Below are 27,862 nucleotides of genomic sequence, written 5' to 3'. Positions count from 1 at the left end.
TCCTTTCCCCTGTCTGCTCATAGGAAGGTGTGTCTACTCATCTATGCGCCGCTGAATACACACTTTTGTCAATACAATCATGTCTAATATTCAGCTCACATGCCCAGTCACAGAATGTACCTGAACCTCCCAATCACTCTCTGAATCCCTCTCCAGTGTTTTGGCTGCTGCCATGACACTGCATGCGCAAACTGCCCACCCACCTCCAGCAATGCAGTCTACACAACCCCCAATCCCGACCCTAAAACTCAAATCACCGTCCATCGGTGCTGGTAGCAATCCCGACCAATGGTCTGCATTCACAAGACAGTGGGCCATGTATAAAACCGGCATGGCCATACCTAATTCAATGTGTGCCACAGCACTGTTCCACTGTTGTGACCAGGATTTAATGAATGACCTCCTGAGAGACCTACGCGAAGATGTGTCAAAAATGGCTGAGGAAGACCTCCTTGCTGCCATCAAGCGCCTGGCAATCAGGAGGAGAGCACTCTTGTCCATCGTATCAAGCTGAGCAAATTGACAGGCCCCCGGCACACCAATCAGAACCTTTCTTGCAACCCTCCGAGGTCAAGCCGCGTTGTGTCAGTACACGGCAAAGTGTAAAGAGCCTAACTGTGGCCACATATATGATTACAGCGATGAAATAGTTAGGGACAACCTAATCCGAGGTATTGCCGACCCTGAAATAATGTCTGACCTCTTAGGTGACCCAAAAACAGACCGAACACTGGACGAAACTGTCACCTATATCGCCCAGAAAGAGCAAGGCAAAGCGACCAGGGCAGCCGTTGGGGATTCCACCAGCACCATAAGCGCTATAAGCCATGCCACTAGCAAAACCCGCCATGCTCAGTCTTCTCCCGGCAGCGAGGCAGGCAGGTGCTGGGCTTGTAGGGGGTCATGGCATGGGAAGAATAACGACCGAAACTCCAGAGCTAAACTCTGCATTGCCTGGTCTAACACATGCAACAGGTGCTTAGTAAAAGGCCACTTTTCCGCTAACTTAAGCAAATGCACCAGTTGTGGTACGTGGGGTCACAGAGATAAGAACTCACGGTGGTGCCCCCAAAATCCCAACACCAAAGTGAAGCCAAGAGCCAGCAGAGGCACGTTTCAGATCCAGGACGAAGCCGGATTCCTGTATGACCAGCTATGTGCCACCCAAAATAAAACAGCAGCCGAGCACTATGTCTATGACGGTAAATGGGTCGCAAGACCCTCTAAACCACACCCTATGATAACCGTCAGACACATCGCTACCGACAGATCATGACGAACTGGGCTATCCCCTTAAATCATCGAATCCTACCTCAATTGACATCCCCATGGTGGCAGATTCAGGCTGCCAGAGCTCTATCATCCCGCTTCGGTCTGCCTTGGCCATGGGCATCAGCAAGGATGACATGACACCTGTTCAGTTGAACATGCATGGTGCTATCAAAGAAGACCTTGGGGTTGAAGGTGGGATCTTTGTTGAAGTTTCAACTACCGATACAACTGGTGCATTGAGGACCACTAAACAGCAAGTGTTTATATCGAGGAAGATCGGTAAAGCCTTCTTATGCAGGGAAGCTCTTATAGCTCTGGGAGCCCTACCCTCTGACTTCCCCATTGTGCCTGCCAGATGGGCGGGAGATATGCTTGCTGCCATGAAAGGCGAGGAAGTAAAGCAGTGTTCATGCCCTGAGCGTGTAGATTCACCGCCTCCAATCCCTACGGCACTTCTGGATGGGATATCAGGCACAGAGGAGAATGTGCCTGCCCTGAAGCAGTGGCTGTTAGACTATTACGCCTCTACAGCCTTTAATACATGTGAGCACCAGCCACTGCCAATGATGAAATGTTTTCCGCTGGAGCTTCACGTTAACCCTAACGCCAAGCCAGTCGCCATCTACAAGCCAGCTTTGGTGCCTCTACACTGGCAGGAGAAGGTGTTCCAGGATCTGGAGCGCGACGTCAGCATTGGTGTTTTGGAGAGAGTCAGCCCTAATACGCCAGCTACCTGGTGCTCCCGCATGGTGGTAACAGCCAAAGCTGATGGCTCCCCCACGAGGACAGTGGACTTGCAGCCACAGAACCGCCACTCCGTCAGACAAACCCATCATGTGGAAAGCCCTTTTCACCTCGCCGACCGGGTCCCACAGTACAAGAAGAAAACTGTCACGGATGCCTGGAACAGGTACCACTCTGTCCCGATCAGAGAGGGAGACCGCCACATCACCACCTTCATAACACCATGGGGTCGATATCGCTACAGAGTGGCACCGCAGGGATTCCTGGCCAGCGGGGACGCCTACAATCACCACTTTGACTCCATCATCGCAAACGTGAAGAACAAGGTTAAGTGTGTGGATGACACCTGCATGTGGTCCGACTCAATTGAGGAAGCATTCCACCAGGCCTGTGAGTGGCTAGACCTGTGCGCTAGAAATGGAATCACACTAAACCCAAAAAAGTTCCAGTTTGCGCAAGATACGGTTACTTTTGCTGGCCTCGACATTACTCCCACCAATGTCACACCGTCAGAAAAGTTCCTAGATTCCATCCGGCACTTTCCCAAACCTATGGACATCACCGGTGCCAGGGCCTGGTTTGGACTGGTCAACCAAGCAGCGTATGCATTCTCCATGGCCAAGCGGATGCAACCCTTCCGTCATCTGCTGAAGCCATCAAATAAGTTCCAGTGGACAACAGAACTCAATACCTTCGAAGAATCCAAAATCAAGATTGTTGAAGAGATCAAGGAAGGAGTCCGCCTCTTTCAACCATCCCGTCCTACCTGTCTTATCACTGATTGGTTTGTCACTGGCATCTGGTATTTGATGATGCACCGGTAGAACTCCACTATGCTGTAAGGAAGGGTGGAAGCTATGCTTGGTAGGAAGCAGATTCACACATGCTGCAGAGTCACGTTATGCACCCATCGAGGGAGAGGCCCTTGCAGTTGTCCATGCCCTGTATCAAACTCGTTATTACACGCAGGGATGTCAGGATCTGACGGTGGCTACCGACCACAAGCCACTGGTTGGGCTCCTCAATGACCCTTCCCTCACTGAGATTAACAATCGCCGCCTGCTCAACCTAAAAGAGAAGACTCTTGCCTATAGGTTCAAGATCATCCACATTTCTGGAAAACGTAACCTTGGTGCTGACGCGGCATCACGCTACCCACCCCGTAGCACCCCAATCACTAACTACAAACCAGAAGAGCCAGTGGATATCGGAGAAGATACCTCCACTTTAGCATTAATGTCCAGCACACTGTACGCCGTAACTAATGTTGTCACATGGACCATGCTGCAGGAAGCTACATCCTCTGACCCGGACCTCCAGCAGTTCATCTGTGAAGGCTTTCCATCAGACTGCAGACAGATGAAAGCCGCATTGCGCCCTTACCATCGCATCTCTAGTAACTTGTACAACATAGACGGTGTGGTATTGACAAGCAACCGTGTCATCGTTCCTACAGCACTGCGCTCACAGATTCTGGAGGCTTTGCATGCAGCCCACCAAGGAGTCGGTGTCATGTGCGCCCAGGCAACAGACTCCGTCTATTGGCCAAACATCAGCACTGACATCCAGCGCATCAGGGACCAGTGCGCTAGCTGCCATAGGATTGCAAAGTTGAATGCCATGCAGCCACCATCTGATTTGGTGCCCTCCCGAGTATCCTTTCCAGAAAATCGCCTGCGACTATTTTGCACACAACAATCACGATTACGTAGTAGTCGTTGACAGGTACTCCAATTGGCCAATGGCGTTTAGAGCAGAAAATGGTGCAGATGGTCTTGTCAGGCGCCTCAGGGAAGTGTTTGTGACTTTTGGAGTACCTGAAGAGTTAACCTCAGATGGAGGGCCCCAGTTCACAGCTGGAAAGACGCAGGAATTCCTTCGCTCATGGGGTGTACACCACCGTCTTACCTCAGTCGCCAACCCTCACGCCAACTGCAGAGCTGAGATAGGTGTAAAGACTGTCAAGCGCATGCTGATGGACAATACATCTGCAAGTGGGTCTATTGATGTAGACAAGTTCCAGCACGCCATGCTCATCTATCGGAACTCAATCGACCCGGAGACTAAGGCATCTCCGGCTCTCAGTCTTCGGAAGACCTATCCATGACCCTATCCCCCTGGGTCGGTACTGCCCTCATCCGACATGGACAGAGACCCTTATCAACAGAGAAAAGGCTCTTGCAAAGCGACACTCCCGAGAGCATGAGAAATGGAGGGAACACACTCGATCCTTGCTTCCTCTTCGTATCGGGGATCATGTCTACTTACAGAACCTGATAGGCAATCATCCAAAGCGCTGGGAAAGGACAGGCACCATCGTAGAGGTCAGGCAGTTCAACCAATATGTCGTGAAGATAGATGGCTCTGGGAGACTAACTCTGCGAAACCGCCAGCATCTTCGTAAGTTCACCCCCTTTAAAGCAGCCTCACATGAAGATATCATTGAGTCCCTCAGCCCCATCATCAGGGATGCGGTCATCCACTCAAACGGATTAGGAAAACCTACCATTAACGTTCCAGCAAGGAACCCTGAATCAGCATCAGATGAGGAAGATAAGTGCCTTGGCGCGCCCGCAAGCCCTGGCCCATCGCCTGAGAGAGCCGTAGACACAGCCACACCGACAGCTGGAGACCCTGCACATACAGAGTCAACACATATTGGTCTTCCCATGCAGAATGTAGACGCCACGCATACGGCCTCTCCACAGCTTCATATACCTTCCATACACACAACCCCCAAGAAGCCTCCCATAGCTTTAGGCCGACTGGCATCGCACAATGCCCCCGGTATCACTGAGACTCAACCAGGCAACAGGTCGCGCAGCCGGCGCTCCCAGCACTAGTAAAATTCACTGATACTTGTACAGTGTAAATAGTTGAAACAGATTTTCTTCAGAATTTTTTGTCATGCCTGCAAAAAACTCGCCATGGGTGAGGGAGATAGATAGTATTGTACTTGTACCCCTCATTAATTACTCACACCCCTTTCTATTGTTCCAGAGTGTAACCAGCAGTGCATTCTTTTCCACGTCATTTTCCCAAATTTCATATGAACTTGGGGGGAGCGGGATATCTGTTGGACCAAATAAAGCTGTGGTCATCTTGTAAATATTCTACATAATAATACATATATTGGAATGGGACATACCATTTTGTTAAAGCTTAAGTGGAATCTAGTCATCAGTTAACATCAGAAATTTGGTCGTCGCTACTCATGGTGTGGAAAAGAAAGCAGCGCATTCTTAGGAGCCGGAAGCAATTGGTAACCTGAAGATCGTCGAGTCCCTCCTCTCAAGACTATTAGACCTACTGCTCAGTAGAGGCCTGCACCTTCACTTGCCTACTAGTTCCTTTCCCCTGTCTGCTCATAGGAAGGTGTGTCTACTCATCTAACCTGAATTTATTTTTTTTGAATATAAGTTTTAAAATAAAGCTGCAGCGTTCTTTCCTATATCGTTCCACCTGTATAGCATTGCAGTGGGCTGAAACTGATCATTTGATTGAGCACTTATTAAAGTTTGATTGGATGTCATTTTTACTGCTGTCATCCGTATAACTTCCAATGCAGATGAATCATGGGAAGATGAATCAAAATGACGACTTATCAGCTGAAGGTATTATGTGTACTTGAGTTCGCGAAAACAAATGTCATGGTCACAGTGCAACATGATTTCAGAACAATTCGGCATTGATCCGCCCCATTGCAAGAGCATTCAATGGTGGGTTAGACAGTTTAAAGAGAGTGGGTGCCTATGCAAAGGAAAGAGTTCTGGAAGACCATGTGTTACAGAGGATCAAGTAACGAGGATTCATGATGCATTTGAAATGAGCCTACGCAAGTCCATACGTCGAGCACGTCTTGAGCTTGCTATCCCTCATACCACTGTCTGGCGTGATTACACATGAAGCCATACAAACTAATCCTCGTTCAAACACTTAGTAATGATGACAAGGTGATGCAGAAGACATTCTGTGAGTCTGATGGAGGAAGGTGATGAAACTCTTTCCATGTTTAGTTTTTAGTGACAGAAAGCTACTTTCCATTTCATCAACTGACAATGTGCACATTTGGAAAACAGATCGCCCACATAAAACTTGAACATATTAGAGATTCACCTAAAGTGAACATCTTCTGTATTGATAACGTTTATGGCCTCTTTTTCTTTATAAGAAACACTGTAACAGGACAAACCTGTTAAAGTTGGAGTTATGTCCCTTGTCTCGAGTGGATATTCAATATGGCGTCCGGTCAACAGTAACACATATTTATCCTATGTTGTAGAAAGTTCTAAGTGAACTAACATTGGTAGGAGAGCGTCTTTTGTACGACAGATATATCATTTCAACTTACATTGAAACATAATTGAAAAAAAGATAGCGTCATTTACGAAACAGCTACCTATTTTGCAGAGTGAAGAAATGTACATCGAATGGAAACAAGACATAAGTATATGGCCTATCTTCACGGATTTACCTACGGAAAAACAGAGCCCAGTAGTATTTTTGTCATTGCCACAAAACATACGAATATGCGTTCAACACTTAGACATCACAGATATCGGCTGAACTGATGAATTCAAAATAATTACAGAAAAGTTGGACAAGATATATTTAAGGGATAAAAACATGATGGCATGTCATTCAAGGAATTTTACTTTTATAAAAGAACTCCTGGAATAAGCAAGACTTTTTGGTGCATTATGAATTCTTATACTAGAAATTATGTAAATATGGAATTTCTCTGCTGGAAGGAGTCCAAGCATTTTTCGTTTTGAATTCAGTGAATGTATCAGAAGAAAAAGAAAAATTAGCGAGGACAACATGTGGAAGTTTAACTTATGCAGCAATGAAAGATACTTTAAAAAAGTATTTTCTGATATTTCTCCATTGGATTGCAAAACAATTCCCACTATCAAGGAAGAAATTGAAACTGTAAATTTCAATCAGAATGGAAGTAAAAGGGAACAAAAATTCTATTGAGGAAACAAAACAATTCCAACAGACAGGCAAAGTAGGGCAATGCGCCGTTTTAAATGTGATTCTATTAGGCATTTTGCCAAAGACTGTACTGGTTTTAGTTCTATAAATATTAACACTGTTGTAGATTCAAACCAGGTACACCTCTCATTAATTTTGAGTCCTGTTATCGAACATTGATAAATGATTCTAATATAAAAATATCCAATCTTGTAAAAGAGACACTGGATATGGCAGTGTTAGATTCTGCCTGTTCTAAAACTGTTACTGGAGAACTTTGGTTTAATGTATTTCTTGGTACATTAAATGACCGCGATAAGTGGATAGTGAAGACTTAAATTCAACAGGACATTTTGTCTTGGTGATAGAGAGGAGGTAAGGACAATTAAAGCAGTTAAATTTCTGGTAACTATAGGAAGCATAAAAGGTCTCGGAGCATACATAGAGGCTGACATTGTCAAAAATGATTTGCTCTTGTTACCAAGTCAAATCAGTGAAAACTGCTGACATGATACTAACTTTTAAAAGTGACAGCTGTAAGATTTTAGACAGATATATAAAATTGCAAAGAACTTCTGGATATTATAGTCTTCCATTGACAAATATGATTTTGCAGGCTGAAAAGTCATCAAATGTGTTACATTGTGAAGCTTTAGAAAAATTCTTTAAAATGGACAAAAAGAATGAAGGCTGAGAAATTACATAAACAGTTTGCTCATGCGTCAAAAGAGAAATTGGTATCATTGGTGAGAGGCAGTAAGGCCTTTCATGATAAGGAGTTTCTGGCTCATTAAGGATGTCTGATTCATATTCAGTTTTTCTAAAGCTTAGAAGCCCCCCCCTCTTCATCCAGTGGTGAGATTGGCTCTTGGAAATTGGTGTAATGAAACTATGTATGAACTTAAAAGAATTCAGACATAACCTGGATTTTACACCTAATTGCCACATCCATTAAGTACTTTGCTGCTAGGCTGATTAAAACCAAGAAGAGTGAAGAGATTATTTGCAATATATTTTTAATGCGGATAGCATATCTTGGAGTTCCAAAACGCTTCTTGCGTGATAATGAGGGAGAATTTAATAACGATGGTTACAGAGAGATGAATGAAAAACTAAATATTGAAACCTGCACTACAGGCGCTGAAAGTTCATTCAGAATTAGCAGTGTAGAACATCACAATCTATTATTGGTTGAAACAACGGAGAAAACATTAGAAGATGAGAAATATGAACCAGAAATAGCTTTGGCTTGAGCTGTTAGTGCCAAAAATGCTCTTCAGAATCATTCTGGACCTAGCTCAAATGAGCTGGTTTTTTAATCCAACATAAATACGCCATCAGTTTTAATAGACCTATTACCCATATTACATGCTGCAACAACCAGTGATATGGTTAGAATAAATTTAAATGCTTTACATTCTGCGAGAAAAAGGTTCATGGAGGCTGAATCAAATGAAAGTTTGGAGAGCACTGCGATTTAATGTAAGACATTATGCAGATGAAGGATTTGTGACAGGGGACAGCATTTACTATAGAAGATAAAACTATAAAGGATGGCGTGGCCCTCTAAAGTTTTGGGTAAAAAGGGTCAATGTGTATTGATTAGATATGGAGGAGCATTCTACAGGATCCATCCATGTCACTTGATGAAGGTAAACAAGGACTTTGGAAGACCAAGGAATAAAGAAAATACAATTCTGTTAAATGAGATGAATGAAGTCTTGGAAGAGGAATTTGAAGATCAACATGATGAAAATTCCAATAGTAACAGGGAGGAACTGAAGGATAATACTACGAGGCAGAGTAAAGGGAAAATAGTGGAATATAAAATCATTGGAAGTAATGAGTGGAAATAAAGGGAAGATTATGAGTACAAAACCAAAATCAACTGGAAATTATGGTCATTGGCGTTCTATGAATGTCCAGTGTGTATCAATTGGGATAAGGTTGATCAATGCCGAGAACTTTGCCAAGTAACAGAAGGAATTTATTGAGATTGTCAGACTGACTTCCTCATCTTGGTTGTTATAGTCACAACGTTTCAGCCATTTTGCCCTCCAGCCTTCATCAGGTGTTTGGTATCGAACTGGGGAACCATTTGTTAGGAGTCTCGAAGTTTTGAATGTTACTTTCCACTGCCTTCGTTCAGGATTGAACTCGGCACCTTTGGGTAATTGTAAACTTTGATACAACTTCTAGGACCACTCGACCATATGTCACTAGGCCAATTCTTAGTTGGTTTTTGTTAATGTTAAACCTATGTTGTTATTCAAGGTTTTCTCTCGCTTTCAGAGGTGTCCAAATTGCATTCAGCTCTATGCTTGGTTTGCTCAGTAGGTTGTTATGTCCGAGCATGTGAGCTGTTTCTTTAAGTTTTCTCACTTTCCAGTGGGTCTCTCTGTTTATTATTTTTACTTCATCCCATAGGGGGCGATGATCCCCCCTCTCCATCCAGACATGGTTGGCTATACCCGATTTTTCCGTCTCCCCTTTAGTTACCGCTTTTCGGTGTTCTTCCACCCTTACTTTGAGGGGGCAGCATGTTTCACCCTTGTAAACCTTTCTGCAACTGCATAGGATGGAGTATATGCATTTCTTGGTCATGTTCTCCTCCATGTGGGCCTTCACACGTACCAGGTGTCGTCTGAGTGTTGACTTGCTCTTGAATACCGTCCTGATGTTGTAGAGGGCACATACATATTCTCTGAATCTTTTCATAAAGCTGAATGCAATTTGGACACCTCTAATAGAGAGAGAAAACCTTGAATAACAACATAGGTTTAACATTAACAAAAACCAACTAAGAATTGTCCTAGTGACATATGGCCGAGTGGTATCAAAGTTTACAGTTACCCAAGGTGCCGAGTTCAATCCTGAACGAAGGCAGTGAAAAGTAACATTCAAAACAGAGAATCAGCAACTATGTCCCAGAGCCTAGCTGGAGTCCGAACACGGTACCCCCGTAATAATAATAAAGGGTTGGGTTCGAGGCTCCTAACAAACGGTTCCCCAATTCGATAAAAAAACACCTGATGAAGGCCGGAGGGCAAAACCGCCAAAACGTTGTGACTATAACAACCAAGATGAAGAAGTCAGTCCGACAATCTCAATCTCAAAAATACAGACAATTACTAACAGAAGGAAATCATGAAGAACATGTTTTCCTCACAACTAAACAAGAACAAGCAAAAGAGGTGCTTGATGCAAAGGAGAAAGAAATAAAAAACATATGTGTCCCTAACATAGGTCAAAAATGCATATCATGGGTGATAAAAGAAAGTGAACGATAAAACAATAATGAAGGCCCGTCTTGCAGGATGTGGTCATGAAGAAAATTCACATAACTTAAAAACAGACTCTCCAACATGGCAGGTGGAGACACTTGATTTCACCTCAGCATTTTTGAAAGTGGATATGCTAGAGAGAGAAGTATTTCTCATACCACCATCTGAGGCATGTCCAGAGTCACAAGTGTGGAAGCCGGAAAGATGTATTTATGGATTGAATGATGCACCCCCATTCAAGTTATTAAGAGTGCTCAATAAAAAGAGCAAAACATAATATTTTTATTTATATAGACAAATATTATATAGTCGCTACACTGAACAAGCTAATGTTTCAGACAATTGGTCGGTAAGGACCAAAAGTCCTTGTCAGGCGACGTAATAAAGTTTGTACCACTGAAAGTGTCTGTTTCTCAAATGGGAGAACTGAAGAAATATTTATTTTAATAAAAATAAAATGTTGAATTTAAAAGGAAGGGGTGAAGGGGGTTAAGTGACATAGACATAGTTAAGTGACACACATAGAAAGCGAAAGGAGGAAAAGGACATCAAAACTTTTCAGTGTATTTGTCTATATATATATATATATATATATATATATATATATACAAGCGAAGCCCACTATTAATTTGTTTGTAAACAAGCTGATGGTTAGAGCACTGTTGCGATGGGTGTGTGTGGATTTAATACACACTCAAAGAGAAATATTTACGGCACTGATTCGTAGCCTGTTGGTGAGAGCTGCCGACTGTCAATGCGACGGTTGTAGGTTCGATCCTCAGCTGAGGAAAAGTATTTCTAGTCGCAACGAAACAGTACTGTATGTGGATGACTATATATATATATATATATATATGATACCATAAAATATAATGTTATTTTGGAGCCTATCAAGATAAGAAAAAGTTCAGTATAATGTAGAGCAATAATAAATTAAAAAAATGGTGTAATTGAAATGGTGGTGGTGGTGGAGGGGTCATTTTTCTTATAAAAAAATGCTTGAGTTCTGCTAGTGGAACAAGTCTAAGGATTTAAAACTTAAAACCTGCAATGAAACCTGTTCAGTGATGACTGACCTCGGAGCATCTACAAGGATTGTAATAGGTGATCAGTAGAGTCCATGAAAACAGGATTCATAATGATTTTCAATGTTCATTTCAAGGTTTTGCAAGCTCTTTTTCAAGAGCTTCTCCAGACAAAATTCAAGTTTTAAAGACAAAATTTGATGTCTGAAGAATGATATAAAAGAAAAAAAACAAAAAAAAAAAACTAATATTTTAAAAATATTTTAATAGTATTTATTCTGATTTTGAAGTTCACTTCAGCTACATCCACAAAGTCTGTACGGGACAATCATGTTGATGTACCGGTTCTCACCAGATCACCAAAGTTAAGCAACATTGAGTCTGGATGGGTGACCATTTGGGAAGGCTAGGCGCTATATGTACCTTCTGGGAAGGCTGGGTGTGGGGCCAGCACCTTCACCCCCCCCAAAAAAAAAACAAACTCCTCGCTACAAAAGCATCTACCAAGTTGTAGATGGCCTTTGCCCCTCCTGGGGTTCAAGGTTATGGCTGGATGGATAGGACATCCATAAAATATATGGATGATGTCAGGTAGTTTCATAATGATGGACGTAACTCTTGTATTAACAATACTGGAAATAATATGATACTATTTCAGAAGAATTTATTTATTTCAATCTTATTTTTAATATTTCGACACAAACTTTTACTAGACATGAAGAATACGATTTCCGAGCCCTTTTTCAAAAACATTTCCCATATTGTCAAGGCCTTTTCGAGCCTACGCAAATGCTGGAGGAATAAGTAGAAGAAAAAAATTGCTTACCATCAACAATGGTGAGAAATCTGCAATATGACAAGCAGATCTGAACGTCGCATTAAAATATTGGTCACCATTGTTTGCCATACTGTCACTGATACCTGCAAAGACATTTTTAAAATAAGCATTAATGTGGTTATATTCAAAGATTACTCAATCTGTTATAAAAATAAAATTAACTTTAATATCTAAAGAAAACAACACAATCATGTACTTACCCGTTAGGTTAAAAAAAAACTACACATTTAAATTTATATATTAATCCAGTACTTTTGTTTTAAAAAAAATAAAATTTAAGAAGCCATTCTTAACATGGGAAAGTGTGTGTGGTGGAGGGGGGGGGTGTTAACACTTGAATTGAAATTAAATTGTGAGTTACATATCTTGGCCATAGACAAAAAATACTGAATGAAATTGTGTAATTTTTTGGTATACTATTTTTTTTTTAGCCTAACAAGTAAGTACATAAAAACTTGTGCTATACTTTTTTTTTTATCTTATTTTATCTTATTTTATAAACTGTCTTAAATATTTGAGTGAAACTGGAGAATTACCAGTTAAGTTAAACAAGAGGTTTTACATAATGTTAGAAATTTTAAGGCAACACTGAAAGGAGGGGGGGGCATGCACATACAACAGAGAGAGAGAGAGAGAAAGAGAGAGAGAGAGAGGAGGGGGTTATGGTATATCAACCATCTGTGGACTATTTAATAAAGATTTCACATTTAATTCTAGAGATAGGGCAATATAATACTCCTCTTATAATACACTGCATTACTCCTGATGAGAACATATGCTGGGTTGCATGGTTTAGTGTTGCATTTGAATGGCAGACATTGCAAGTGATAGATGCTTAGTCAAAGAAAAAAGGGGAGTACATTTGAATTTTAAAGTACCTCTGGTTAAAGTCCAACAAAGACATGTTTTCTTTGTCTTAAACAGGGAAATCATACAGAAACCACCATATTTGAGAAATATGTTCCTAAATGGGTTCCAGATAAAAACCACCTGAATGGGCACTGTCCAGTCTCTAGTGGATTTCTTAAGTAATCAACTTCTGGGTGGTTGAATGGTGACCATAGACAAAAATCAGCATCTAAAATTTCTGGTCGAGGTGAAGGGATTTGAGGTGATGGGTAGAGGAGGGACAGCAGTCAGTTGAAGTTGGATGTTTGAGAAGGCAATTGGGTTTCAATGGTCCTCAGAAATGGGGAGGTTGCTGTGTCAGGTCGGACTGGTATTTTTATTTGGCCAGGATAATAGCTTACATTCTATAAGTCCGTCATTTGATCTAAGAAAGTGTGTTTCATTTGTAAGATAAAAATAAAAAGAAACACTATTTTTGGGATTCTGTCCAAGAGGGAGAAACTAGTAGTAGATGCACCAGCCCAAATATAGCAATAATACTCCATGTACGAGTGAAATAGTGGTTTTGTAGAGATACAGGATACCCTCAGGTCTGAGTAATCTTCTAGCACAATAGAGGGAACTCACCTTCTTTGCAGCAACCTTTGCAATGTCCGCAATGTATTACATTAATAAGGCTGTTTATGAAGATCAGGAATAATATAAGACCAAGTATTGACCCCTGGAGTACACCCACATTGATATGGTGTTTAGATGTACAACCATCAAGAAGGAGTTGGATCTTTTGTTTTAGCTAAGAAAGATCAGATTGTATTAAATATTCATCCATTAATACTGTAAGAGTCGCTTTTTATATGAAGACTTTTCATACCGGATCTTGTTAAAGGCCTGGGAGATACAGAGAAGTTTTTCCGACTCTTGGAAGAAGGTGTCAACATCCTCCTTCATACAGTGTCTGGTATTTCCAAATAGTTACCCATCTGGTATTGACCAGGCTCAATGTTATTTAACTTCAGTGATCTAATGAGAACTCGTATAATAGATATAGTGTTGACCATGTTGATATCGATGAGATTGCCCAAATCCACACTGTTGTTTAGAGAGAAGTGTAGTATTTTTGAGGTGTGTAAGCTATCAGTAGATTAAAAGGTATGTTTGAAGGCTTGTCAATGCAGGAATTATTCAGTCATTGTAAATCGATAGATAGATAAATACAATTTAATAGTTTAAAATATTCATTCATTTACCTGACTGTGGATCATGAATTCCTCAAATACTTTGGGGATGCAACATCCATTTTCAAGATGTAGCAAATATATATCCACTCTTTATGCTGTCGTTTTGGTTTAAAACTTAAAAATACCTGGAATAATTCCTGCACTGACAAGCCTTCAAACACACCTTTTATCCAATAAACAATGTCTCAAGCGAACTACGGCATACTTCTATCAGTAGATTAAGGATTAAAAATATTTCGCAAAAAGTGGGAGGATGTTTATGGGGCAATGATTTAGCAGGTCAATTCTTGAAAGTAATTATCACAATGACAATTTTCCAACTACTAAGGAAGCAAGATTCTGTAAGGCATGTGTTAGAGTTTGGAGAGAACAGGGGGCCAGCTCAACAGAGCATTTCTTTATTATAGCATGGATCTGGTCCACATGCCTTCAAGGTGTTTTCTTTTCTTTTCATGGGAAGGGATGATCAGATTATCTAAGAATGGTTTCAATCTGTCATAAAAAAAATTAGGAAGCGAATGGTTTGCAGATTCCAAGATGGAGTTTAGGACAAACCAATGTTGAAATGAATAAGCTGACTGGCTTTTCAGATCATAATAGAAAAATATCTCCATTTTATTAATCTTCCATGTCGTATTAATTTGTTTTTAAGAAACTGAAACTAAGTATTTTTTTTTTTTTTTAATTATTGCAAAGAACATGGTACATCAATAAACAAAAATTGGCTAGGGAGAATCAAATATAGATCTGTGAGATTCATTGTTATTTAGGTCTAATTTGGAAAAAAAAAAAGATCAAATAGACATAATTTTACATATTAGACTTAGGATGGGTTTCCTGCTTTAATTTTAGTTTGATCTACCATAAAAAATAAAATTAAAAAAACAACCAATCTTTTGGGGGATTATTTAATGCCAGATTCAGTAATGTTGCAAAAAAAAAAAAAAAAAAAAAATTATTCTTGGAGTTCTTTATGCCTTTAAATATTTACTCATAATTTGATTGTTTTGTAGAAAACAATTGTTTTTGTTTTTGACTTTGCAAAATTCATTTATGTTCTGCAAAGGGAAAAGAAAAAAAAAGAAAAAACAATAAAATTAATGTTTGGTGCATTTTTGGTTAGGAAGCCAGCATTTTTAGACAGCCTGATCTGGTAGCACCAGATACCCTAACAGGTATTATCACTCCAGGCCAAAGTGGACCTGGGAGCAATGGTAACTAAAGGACAACTCCACAACCTCACCACGAGATGTCAAATATTTCTTTATGAAATGCACACTTCTTTTTATGGTTATTTAGTGGTCGACCACAGTTGATTGCAACTCAAAGGCTGCCTTTTCATTAGTTACTATACAAAGATGTAGGGGAGGGAACCACTTGTTTCCCAGGATTACTCCTCTTACCCTCTATCCTCATCTTATAATGCAGAAAGTTTAGCAAAAAGTAATCAGTACTATATTTTGAGAATTTGGTATAACAAGAGCAAAGATTGAACCTAGGTCTCATGACCCATCATTAAGCACTATTATGTTAAAGTTTAGAGAGAAAAGAGAGGGGAGAGAGAAAAGAGAGGGGAGAGAGAAAAGAGAGGGGAGAGAGAAAAGAGAGGGGAGAGAGAAAAGAGAGGGCAGAGAGAAAAGAGAGGGCAGAGAGAAAAGAGAGGGCAGAGAGAAAAGAGAGGGCAGAGAGAAAAGAGAGGGCAGAGAGAAAAGAGAGGGCAGAGAGAAAAGAGAGGGCAGAGAGAAAAGAGAGGGCAGAGAGAAAAGAGAGGGCAGAGAGAAAAGAGAGGGCAGAGAGAAAAGAGAGGGCAGAGAGAAAAGAGAGGGCAGAGAGAAAAGAGAGGGCAGAGAGAAAAGAAAGGGCAGAGAGAAAAGAAAGGGCAGAGAGAAAAGAAAGGGCAGAGAGAAAAGAGAGGGCAGAGAGAAAAGAAAGGGCAGAGAGAAAAGAAAGGGCAGAGAGAAAAGAAAGGGCAGAGAGAAAAGAAAGGGCAGAGAGAAAAGAAAGGGCAGAGAGAAAAGAAAGGGCAGAGAGAAAAGAAAGGGCAGAGAGAAAAGAAAGGGCAGAGAGAAAAGAAAGCAGAGGTAAGGAGAGGAAAAAAGGAGAAACAGAAAAAAGGAGAGATAAAAGGAGTGAAAAGAGAAAAAAGAAAAAGGAGAGGAAAAAGGAGAGAAAGAGAGAGGGGAAAGGTGAGAGAAAAAAAAGGAGAAAAAAGACAGTTCATGGTTAAGCAAAAAGAGAAGCAAAGTGTGTGTTGGGAAAATGGACTTGTAAAGTTGAGAGCAAGAAAGCGCTGGCTATGGCTGATGTCGGATGGTGGGAAGAGAGACTTAAAAAGTACACGTTATATGGCAGAGCGTTGTAAAACGTTATATGGCAGAGCGTTGTAAAACGTTATATGGCAGCGCGTTGTAAAACGTTATATGGCAGCGCGTTGTAAAACGTTATATGGCAGCGCGTTGTAAAACGTTATATGGCAGCGCGTTGTAAAACGTATGCAAAAAGGCTTGAAAGATAATAAAATGCGTTATTGTTAGAAGAACCACAAATAAATGTTTTTCATTTGCAATTAAAAAGTAAGCAGAGTCAGATTTTTATTTCTTTACTTTTTTTTTCTTGTTCCTTTGCGACGGTGCTAGATAATATGTGGATCTGAAAGGTTTCATATGTAGCGATACGGTTAAAGTGTATTGGCAATGTTACACTTATTTTTTAAAATTTTCTGTGCTGAACTCAATTTTGTACGGCTACTCTGAGCCATGCTCAACTCAATTTTGAACTGCCAACTTCAGTTTTGAAATTTATTACAAAACGCAGTAATGTGCAGGTCAATCAACAGGTAGAAATTAGTCACCTGACCAACAACATCAGCGGCAGTATGCAAATTCAAGAAAGAGAAAAAAATGAAAAAATAAGACCCCCACCCCACCAATTTCTACATCCTAGATGGGAAATTTGGCAATTTTGCTGGATAAGAAAATCAGGCCATTATTGAATAAATATAGATTAAAAATAGATTTTATGACTGTTCTTGAGGGAGATATAGTTTTAAAAAATTTACTATCCCTCCACATAATATATTTTAAAATATTTACTGTTTTAAAGCAAATTAAATCAAGTTTTTGAAAGTTGTTTCAAGAATATGGTTAATCATTTTTTTCAATGATTAATAATAATAAAAAAATTTTTTTTTAAAAACCTGCATTATGATGGATTTAATCTTGTAACAATATTCTAATTTACTTTTTTTTAATAAATTAATATTGGAAGAGATGCCAATGCATAACCATATTCTTAGAACAAACAAATCGATTTTATTGGCTTTAAAACAGTAAATATTTTTAAATATGGGGGGGGGTATCCCTATTCAAAACGATATCCCCTGCAAGAATGATCCTAAAATCTATTTTCAATCAACATTTATTCCACAACTGCCGAATTTTCTTATCTTGCCAAAATTGCCATTTTTTTTTTCTGTTGCCCACATTTCCTAAATTCTCTTAGATATTAAGTTTCACCTACTTAAATCTATTTCATATTCTACATCCATACCCATATTGTCACTGTTGATGTAAACTAGGGTATTATTAGATTGGGCTAATGTTCCACAGAGATGAAGGAGTTTAAAAAAAAAAAAAAAAATTTTTTTCTTAAAAATGAACAAAATCTGAATTGTGGAAGAAATATCAAAGTTATATTCAAAATAGAAATATTTATTTTGATAAATTTAAAAAGTAATCAATTTTTTTCTTAATTGCTGCAATTAAAAAAAAACAAAAACAAAAAACAAATGAGGCAAAGACAATCACAAAGAATTTATTAGTTTGTGTCTTTTTCATATCATTTTTTGGACACGTACTATAATACAACAAAAATCGAAAGTTAAACAATAAAAACCTATCCAATAAATATATCACAGTAACATTTCTATGAGTATTCTGTTTATTTTCGATTTTTGAATGATTATCAACACTCCAGATGTTTAGCTCGGTGCCTGGAAAACTTGTCCCGGGAAAACTCGTCTCTGGAAAACCTGTACCCGGAAAACTTGTACCCGGAAAAAATCCCCCCTTTTTGCTAGGTAGGAAAGCTGGTCCCTTATTGAATAAATATCGATTGAAAACACATTTTATTACCGTTCTTGAAGGAGATATTGTTTTTAAAAGAGACTATGCATCCCCATAATATTTAAAAAAATTATTTTTAACTCTTGCTTAAAAAGAATTAACTTGTTCACAGAGTCAAGATACGAAAAACGAAACCAAATATTTATTTTAAAAAAATACTCTAGTTTTAACACTTTTTGTGTCATTATGAAACAAAAATAAAGAAAGAAAACAAGTATTATCAAAGAAAGCAATTATTTTATTTAGAAGAATTAATTTAGTTTAAATAATTCTTGTGTTATTATAAAACAAAAAAGAAAACACGGTCTTATGTAATTTTGGTACCACGCTGAAATAACATTTCGAAAGCCATTCTTAACATGGGGAGGGGAGGGTATCATTTAAAAGTAATTTTAAGGCACTTGTGCAGTACTTAAAAATATACAAATTTATTTTCTTTTGGAGGTGGGAGAGGCTCGTTTAAAACTATATCTACCTCAGTATTTTCTTTAATTTTCGGACATTTGTTGTTAAAAATTTACTAAGTAAAGTCGAGTGCGACATTACTTGTTATTTCTTTTTAACTAAATAAACTCTTTAAAATAAGTTTAAACACCAAAAACTTACAAAGCTAGGTAGAGAACGAAAACTTAGAAAAATCAATTTAATTTTTTAAAACAATCAACATGTAAAAATATATTTTTTTTAAATATTATGGGATGTGCATTATTACCTATAAATATAAAAATTTATTTTCTTTTGGAGGGGGGGGGGCTCGTTTTAAAACTATATCTACCTTAATATTTTCTTTAATTTTCTATTTTTGAGCAATTATCCTCCTAAGACATGATCCTCTTACGTCGGACATTTTAAGTAACACTCGACATTACTTTTTTTTTTAAACTAAATAAACTCTTTAAAATAAGTTGAAAGACCAAAAACTTTCAAAGCTAGGTAGAAAACGAAAACTTAGAAAAATTAATTTAATTGTTTTTAAACAACGGTAAACAAGTAAAAATATTTTTAAAAAATATTATGGGATGTGTATTCTCTTTTAAAGACAGTATCTTCTTCAAGAACGGTCATAAAATGTATTTTCAATCGATATTTATTCAATAAGGGACACGTTTTCCTACCTATCAAAAGGGGACAAGTTTTCCGGGGTCGAGTTTTCCGGGTACGAGTTTTCCCAAATTCGTTTGGTTCATGTTGACTCTTTTCTAACACTTTACACTACTTGCTTTTCAAAGTAAATAAAGTCTTTAAAATGAGTTAAAACACCAAAAACTTATCCAACTAGGTTGAAAAGTAACTTATATTGCCTTTGGTAACATTTATTTGTTATATTTTGTCTTTTGGATATTTAGTTTTGTAATAATAATACAAAATATCCCATTTTTCTTTTTCTTGTCTTAACTTGGATGTTTAACAATGATTTTACTCAAATTTGAAAGACCTGGCAATGGAGTCTTCCCAATCTGTAGGCAAATAAAAAATATAATTACTGCAAGTAGTAAATTAAAATAACTATCTATAAATTTATTGGTCCCTCGACAAAAGGAGGGTGGACCTGTAAATTCACCCTTGTTCGTTCGTCTGTCCGCACTTTTCTCAATAACTACGCCTTAGAATTTAAAAAATTTTTGCACAAACATTAAACATGATATGAGTAAAAAGGTAATAGAACGGATTTTCTGGGGAAACTCCAGTTGCCCCCACCACCTCCTAGGGTGCATTTCGGGTTAAAATGGCTAAAATTGGCACTTCTGTGCTTAAAAAAAAAAAAAAAAAAAAAAAAAAAAATGATGCCTTGGATTTTTATAAAACTTTCTGAAAAGTTGTAACTAATTGATTTCCATATAATTTTGTTTGTCTATACTTCGTGATAACTCTTGGGTGTGCCCGCGGGGCTTTTTTAGTGCTAATAGCAACACTCCATTTTTTGGACTATTTTACCATATTTGTCCAAAATTTTCTGTGTATGTCTATTTAGCAGTTTTGCAAGATACTGAACACAAATTTAAATATGTTAAGGTCTTGGTGACTTTTGGGGTTAAATGAGGGGGGGGGGGAGCAAAATGATGAACTTAGTCATTTCTTTTTTTTGCATGGTGCAGAACTAAAATTTACATATGTAAAGGCCTAAAAGTGCACAGTTTGTTCATTTTCACCAGGATTTGATGTTCCCTGGGGACTTTTGGGGATAAATGGAGGGGGCGGGGCAAATGCTGAACTTAGTCATTTTTTTTTTTTTTTTTTTTTTGCCTCATTCACTGTGCACTCACGGGGGACCACGCATACTTCACTTGTTTTATTAGGATTTACATAATATAAAACACAATTGAAAAACTTAAATGTTTATAGGTCATCATGACCCATTTTTCACAATACTCTTTTAACAATTAAACTTCATATAAGTGAGGCTATGCACAGGACTATTGTGTCCCTGTGGCGTTGACGGGCATACTATCGCAGACATCCTCACAGATTATCCTCTAAGTGGAGCATACTTCGATGCGAGTCTGGAGGATGTCCCGGACACTATTCGACAATGATCTCTAGATAGAGCGAAAGGCTCTATTTAATGATGACATTAAAACTAATTTCAAAATGATGGAATTAAAATAAATTTTGATGATAGTTCACGAATTTAAGAAAAAAAAAGGTCACGGAAAAAAAGGGCAATTTTTGCTGATGTAATTATAGAATAAATATCAACTGAAAGTAAATGATATCTCTTAAGAGTTCTCTTTCTATAATATAACAATACAAGAACAAATAATAAAAAACAGAATGCAAGAAGGGTACTATTTGGGACTATATCTACAGTGACACAATTGTGGGAGTTGGGCAGCAAGATGTCTATTCATATTATGCTGGAATTTCTGCATATCAGTACAGTAAAAAAAAAAAAAAAAAAAAAAAAAAACAACAGGAGACCGGGAGGGAATTTCAAAGTCCAGCAGTTTGTGTGTGTGTGTGTGTGTGTGTGTGTGTGTGTGTGTGTGTGTGTGTGTGTGTGTGTGAGTGTGTGTGAGTGTGTGTGAGTGAGTGAGTGAGTGAGTGAGTGAGTGAGTGAGTGAGTGAGTGAGAGAGAGAGACAGAGAGAGAGAAAACTATTAAAAGTAGAAAACTTTCAGTCATCTTGGGCGCTCTACAGTGAAGGGGGTGGAATTTTGCTGCTTGTTAGGTATATTTACATTAAGTGGGCACAATGCATCCTTAAAATAATACAAAACTTAAATTTGTTACACAGATGACTTCGTCTAACTCTAACCCCCTTTTCACGACAATCTCATTCAGCACATCGATAAACACTTTGCCCCATGCTTATCCGCTTCCAATTTAACAAACTCCAAACTAAATGAAATTTTCATGAGCACGAGTCTGCTTCCTCGCAAACTACAACGCGGACGTTTTCAAGTACCATTTTAAATTCTCACCGTGCTGTCCTATAATTAATTAAAACCTGCCTCGTTTCAACTATCAAAGGCTTTTGGATCTGTTAATATATCACCTTCATACGTGTTATATATGCATTAATTCAACGAAAAAAAAAACAAAAAAACTAGATTAGACGATCGCAACATTACAGTCACAGATGAAAACATACACGTCATATAGATGACTGTGACATATATATACAACCATATACACTCATATATATAGCCGCACTGATGAGCTGTGAAACAGCGAAACAGTACTGTATGTGGATGACTATATATATATATATATATTAACGGGAGGTGCCTGGCATTGCCCGGGGTGTTTGGAGGTGTGTGTTGAGAAAAAAAAAGTGTTAGTAGGCAGGCAGGCTCGAACCCGTGACACGAAGGCGGAAAAGAAAGTGAAAGAAAACCCGATATCTTACCGCTACGTTATGATGCAACAGGAAGCGAAAAGCATTCAAATTTAGTTATGTCAATCAAAAAGTTGTCAACTCAATGGTAATTAAATTGAGAATCATAGGAGTCGGCACAGAAATGAAAGTGGCTTTTAAACCTGGCTTGGGGCCAGTCACACTTTCCGTTTTCTCTCGTGGTATTTATTTGCTTCCCCACAAAGTGGTTCCCCCGATAAAGGGAGAACTCTGGCAGCGTCGAAATGAATAGTAATCGTCTGATATCATCTGAAGGGTTTCCCCGACATTGATCAAAGCTAATTGCTTCCAAGACGTTCCGGCACGAAATGCCAGGCGCTATACCTTCGCTCCGATTAAGTTCGCTTTATTTATATGAAAAAGACCAACAAACGCGCAAAAGGACGGAATAGTGTAAATTTTATAAAAGTCAATGTAAATAAATGTAGATACGACATCCGTTTGCAAATCGTTGATATTATGATCTAGGGAGTATATAGAAAGTTCTAAAAAAAAAATCATAACCTCTTAAGACCCCCCCCCCCGGAAAAAAAGCCTTTCTTGGACATACAAAAACGCGGTTGTTTTGTCATTATATATATATATATATATGTATATACACACACACATACACACAGACTCACACACACAGCCCTCTCGATATGACACAGGCAGTTGGTTTTCTGAGGACTGGCAAGCAGTTGGGCCAATGTGCCCTTACAAGCAACAAGATGGCTCTTATATTTCTGTTAAACAAGAATCTTGTTTTGCAAGTCTGATGTTCAATATAAGAAAGTAAGTACCATTGTCCCTCTCCCCTCAAAAAAAAAAAAAAAAAAAAAAAAAAATCTTTGTTAACTGATTTCTAACTGGAGTTTTGTTTTTGTTTGGGATGAAAATTCTTTTTTGCAGCACTGAGTTAAACGGGCACAATGAGCGGGATGATTACAATTAGTGCTGTAAGACCATGTGGTTCTCGCTTGACAGCAAACACCAACCCCAACCATTGTTCTCATGGTCTTTCTTTGTCTTCTCTTCTGGACATATTGTCGTTTCACATAGACGACTAAAGGTGCGCATGGGTCCACGAAAAAAAAAAAATCCACATCTGTTTTCTGCTAAGGCTGTGTTAATCAGTTGCCGTCTTCTCATATCATTTACTCTGAGTCATGATCTGCCTTAGACTGTGTTGCTCTCACAATTGTCCCTCGACTGTCACCATCGTCAACTGTCAAAAACACAAAACAGTCCATAAACCATTCCTAAAAACTAAACTAAATTCCAAAACTGCTGCAAAACTCGTCCAACTCCTTAAACTAACTCTTAAAATATATTGACTGATAGTCAAGTCCTTTTTTCCCAAATCACCGCCAACCCTTGAGCAACAATCCCATTTTTGCTTTCTTTTGTGTTCCTTTAGGAACTACTTCCTCTCATCTAAGTACAGTGGTGATATTATCGATATCCACTCCACCAAGTGTTAGGAAGGAGAAAAGAAAATATGACCAAGAAAAAAAAAAAAGAAAAAAAGTTTATCAGCAAAACAACGGAAAGGAAGTTGTTCACCAAGGTGCACAAAGAAAGCTGAATGCAATTGTTTATCAAGGTGTGGCAGTTATTTGGGACAAGACAAACTGAACAAAAGGAGGTCAAAATGTTTAGAGTTAGTGTGGCTGCCGTCAGATTCATCTTTCATGAAATAGATGGGTTTTGGTATATTCTGGCCTTTCGCAAATCACAATGCCTAAATATCAAAGCCTAATAGACCCTAGTTAAATCCATCACCATAAAAAGGCCCTTAAGGTAATGCCAAAAAAGTAATATGATAATGGTATAAATATATTTAAATAAGATGAATAATTATTCAACTGCGTCCTAAATTGCCTGAAAAATAAAATAAAGTAGGTGTCCATACTTTCAGGTTGTGATTCGGTCAGTGCCCTGGGTGAAGCGATATCAGATAGGGGACGCCAAGCCCTTTTGAAATTAGACCCCTGTTTTGTCGTCCGTTCACCATTCGATCAGTTCAATACAGTAGCAGTTTTTTGTTTAGTCTCTAAAAGTGCCAATGAGGTAAGAATAAAATTTTTTTATTTTATCGGTCATGAAAAGGGCTACGACAACAGAATATTCTTTTCATTGTTTTGACTCTCGAGTATATATCCGACACAGTTAATCAACCGAGAACCACATCACTCTAAAAGCATAAGATATCAACAGATACACATTCGAGAGTCAAAATAATGAAAAGAATGTTGTTGTCATAGTCCTAGTCACAAATTAGTTATAAGGTAGCGTCTAGCCTTGTTTTTAATATATTAAATATTTCTTTACTTATAATATACGTTTGGCAGTCACATTTCTCATTCCACGTGACAGTCTTAAAGAAACTCCTTGTATCACACGTGTCTGGTGTCGCTAGCATGTCTCTTAACCTTTATCTTTTTATTATTTTATTGGTTTGTTATTTTTGTAAAATATTATATTCTTTTTGTACATTTTCTATCGTTTTTATTTTTATTACGGTTTTCACAGCTGCACATGTACATAAATACAAATTTATTTTAAAGATAATTAAAGCAGTTGTTAGTTCTCTCACGTATATCAAGAGGCGAAAGGAATCACAGTTAGTTTACTGACAGTTTTAAGAGTATTAATGAGTTTTGTGATAGTTTATGGACAGTCTTGGGTTTGCAACAGTTGAGGACAGTCGGACACAGGAGGCAGGTCATGGCTTGGACCAGATCACTATAGCTTTAGCAGATTCAGAGGAGTTGACATCAACTGATGAATAGTCTTGACCGAACGTAGATATTGACCTTGCATTGGACTTGGTTGGGGATATATTTTAATCGTTCCCATACTTCCTCCATCTTATTTATACATACAATAATTGCATATATATATTATTTTATACAAATTCCCATTCGTTTCCTTTTTTTTTTTTTTTTTTTTTTTTTTAACTCTTGAGTATTTACTCTTTCATAATTTAATTCGTTTTGTACTTCTGTGTTACACCAACAATTAACTCCTGAGCAGTTTATTGGTGAAAGAGACCTGTAGGAGGTTTTCCATGTATTATTTTTAAATCACTATATTGACCTTGATGTGTAGAGGGTCTATGTCTGTCTGTGTGTCTGTCACACACACACACACAGCAACAGATATTTGCAGAATTCGTCTGAACTTCTTTGTCATGTTTAGTTTTATCTTCATTTTTATACTTGTGAAACCGTACGTGCCTACTCTGCCCCCCCCCACCACCACCTGTAAATGTGAAAGACGATGACACAGCCAGAAAAGAATAGGAAATAAAAGTAAACCATGGAAACAACATCAGAGTCAACGTTTGTTGTTGAGCAAGGCATAACACATATCACAATAATATTCCCAAACATCGATCAATAACGATTATTCGTATTCTTCTTTGAGTCCTCTTTGAATCTGAGATTGGACAATTAATCCAACAGGGCTCTACATTGCGAGTGAAACAGTCGCATTTGCAAGTGATTTTTCAAAGTGGCAACTAGAAATAATGAAACGCTTATCTTCTGGCGATTGTGTTTCTTTAACCGACACTCTTGCAAAGCTCACTACTGAGTGAAAAATATTTTTCAACTTTTTTTTTTTTTAATAAAACAAGCAAAGTCAAATTATTTAAACAATAAAAGGTTTAACAAGATACACTTTGTTTTTAATAAAGGCTGCTTAAAAAAAATCTGAAGAAATTCGAATGTTTATACGTTCAAGTATCAACATAAAATTCTGTGTATATTTAGAATTACACTTCTTAAAAAAAAAAAAAAAAAAAAAAAAAAAAAAACACACACACACACACACACACACACACACACACACACAGAGAGAAAAATCTTTATGATGTACATATTCATCACAGAACAAAGATGTCATATTCTAAAAATCATGTGGGTTTGGCTAGTAACTTTTCTATTTGGCTAGTAAATGAAAATATTTAGTTGTCAAAGGTCAACTAAAGATACATTTGTAGAGCCCTGTCCAAGTAGAGACTTTGATAAGGATTAATAAGTGTTAGGCAAATGGTGAGACAAAATGATCAGTAATGGTGGAACTTGGGTAAGACTTGATTATTTAAGAGGACGGCTCAACAGGAACTTATTTACATTAGACTTGAAAATAACCACGTTATAGTCAGCTAGGAAACAGCCCCAAAGTATATGGGCAGTTCTAGGAAAGAAACTGCCTAAAACTAAATGAAAATTCAATGAGCACAGGTAGAGAGCAAGAAAAATGTTGATGCTTATTGTAGCTAGAGAAGTATTTGTTGTGAACATTCTACAGGGAGGGATCATAGGTTGAAGTTCAGTCAAGAACCTACCATAAAAGTAATGACAGAGCTAAGATAGATTCAACATCTTCTGTGAAGAGAATGTAGGGAGGTGAAAAGGTCCTTGCACACTAAATTTTGAAGATGGTTTTGTACCCTGTCAAGGCAGGAAAGAGTACACTTAGAAACTCCTCCTTAGATGTGACAACAGTACTCCATTTCCAATTTCCTTCATGCCCCACTGCAGTGCCAAGCTTTTCTCAACCATGCTATATCCTCTACCAATACTGTAGCAAGGAGTTAAACTGGCTTCTTCTAAAGGTACAAGTTATTGGAATCCGATTCACAAGCGATCCCCAGTTGCATGTATATCTCATCATGGTAGATAACATCCTCCTACACAATACACGTGTGTGTGTGTGTAATGTATATATATATATATATATATATATACACACACACATATACATACATACACACACACACACACTAGCAGAAGTACCTGTCATTGACTGGGTTCAAAAACAGCCTACAGAAAATGGACTGTGATTGATGAAAGTATGATAGGTCATGAAGAGGGGATTGTAAAGAGATAGGTTTTGATACTCAAAAATTTTACCCTAAGCAAAATATGAAAGTAAAGATAATTTTCGCGAAAATTTATATATTTTTTTTTATATCAACTTTGTTTCCATTCGTAGTAAAGAGTGACCAACAAAATGATGTTTTCTTACAAAGAGAAAATGTTATATATATATAATATAAATATACAAGAAATAAATGTTACCATAGTCAATTAAAGTTACTTTTATGGTAGAAAAGTTCATGGTTTGTATTTTTAAGTAGTTTGTAAAAAAAAACAAACTTTTTTTTTAAATTCACGAACTGGTTTAAAAAAAAAAAAAAAAAATCAAAATGGCAGCAACTTTGAAATGGAGAGCCCGGTTTTCAATTTGAAGGAGGGGCACCTGAGCATTCTGTGTCAACAATTTAAGAGAGTTCCGTCATATTTATAAACATATTTTAATGTTTTCCGTTATTTTGTGCTTGAGGAATATTCGATTATGGCATGTGTAGTTTATATAAAAGTTCATTTAAGTAGTTATCGCCTCAAATTTCGTTTTAATTTCGGTTCGCTGAAATTATTTCAAGTAAAGAGCATTAAAACTATTTCAAAACCAAAACAAACATGAACTGAACTTTTATTGACCATGGTAACATTTATTTCTTGTATATTTATTTTTTCAGGTAGTCGTTTGTTGGCTTTCCTGCTAAACACTCTTGCTAAATAATATTGACAAAATATCGAAAAACAAAGAAACAAAAACAGTTTTGAAAAATAATGAAGCTTTACTTACTTTAGTAAA

At 37.9% G+C, this 27,862-nt stretch overlaps 1 protein-coding gene across 16 annotated transcripts in view; it reads right to left on the bottom strand.

Annotated features, from left to right (window-relative positions):
- Window positions 1-27,862, bottom strand: part of LOC145268317 (PAN2-PAN3 deadenylation complex subunit pan3-like) — a 412,758-nt gene that overhangs the window by 276,264 nt on the left and 108,632 nt on the right. For all 16 annotated transcript variants that reach the window (XM_080123796.1, XM_080123781.1, XM_080123790.1 and 13 more), the window contains one exon: window positions 12,129-12,223. In XM_080123796.1, the coding sequence (XP_079979922.1) occupies window positions 12,129-12,209 (81 nt within the window). In that variant the 5' untranslated portion in view covers window positions 12,210-12,223. The remainder of the gene's footprint in view (window positions 1-12,128; window positions 12,224-27,862) is intronic.

Source organism: Euprymna scolopes, chromosome 43 (genome assembly GCF_053919585.1).
Source record: "Euprymna scolopes isolate OS-2025 chromosome 43, ASM5391958v1, whole genome shotgun sequence".
In the NCBI taxonomy this organism is placed as follows: Eukaryota; Metazoa; Mollusca; class Cephalopoda; order Sepiida; family Sepiolidae; genus Euprymna; species Euprymna scolopes.
This window is presented reverse-complemented; position numbering and strand designations above follow the sequence as displayed.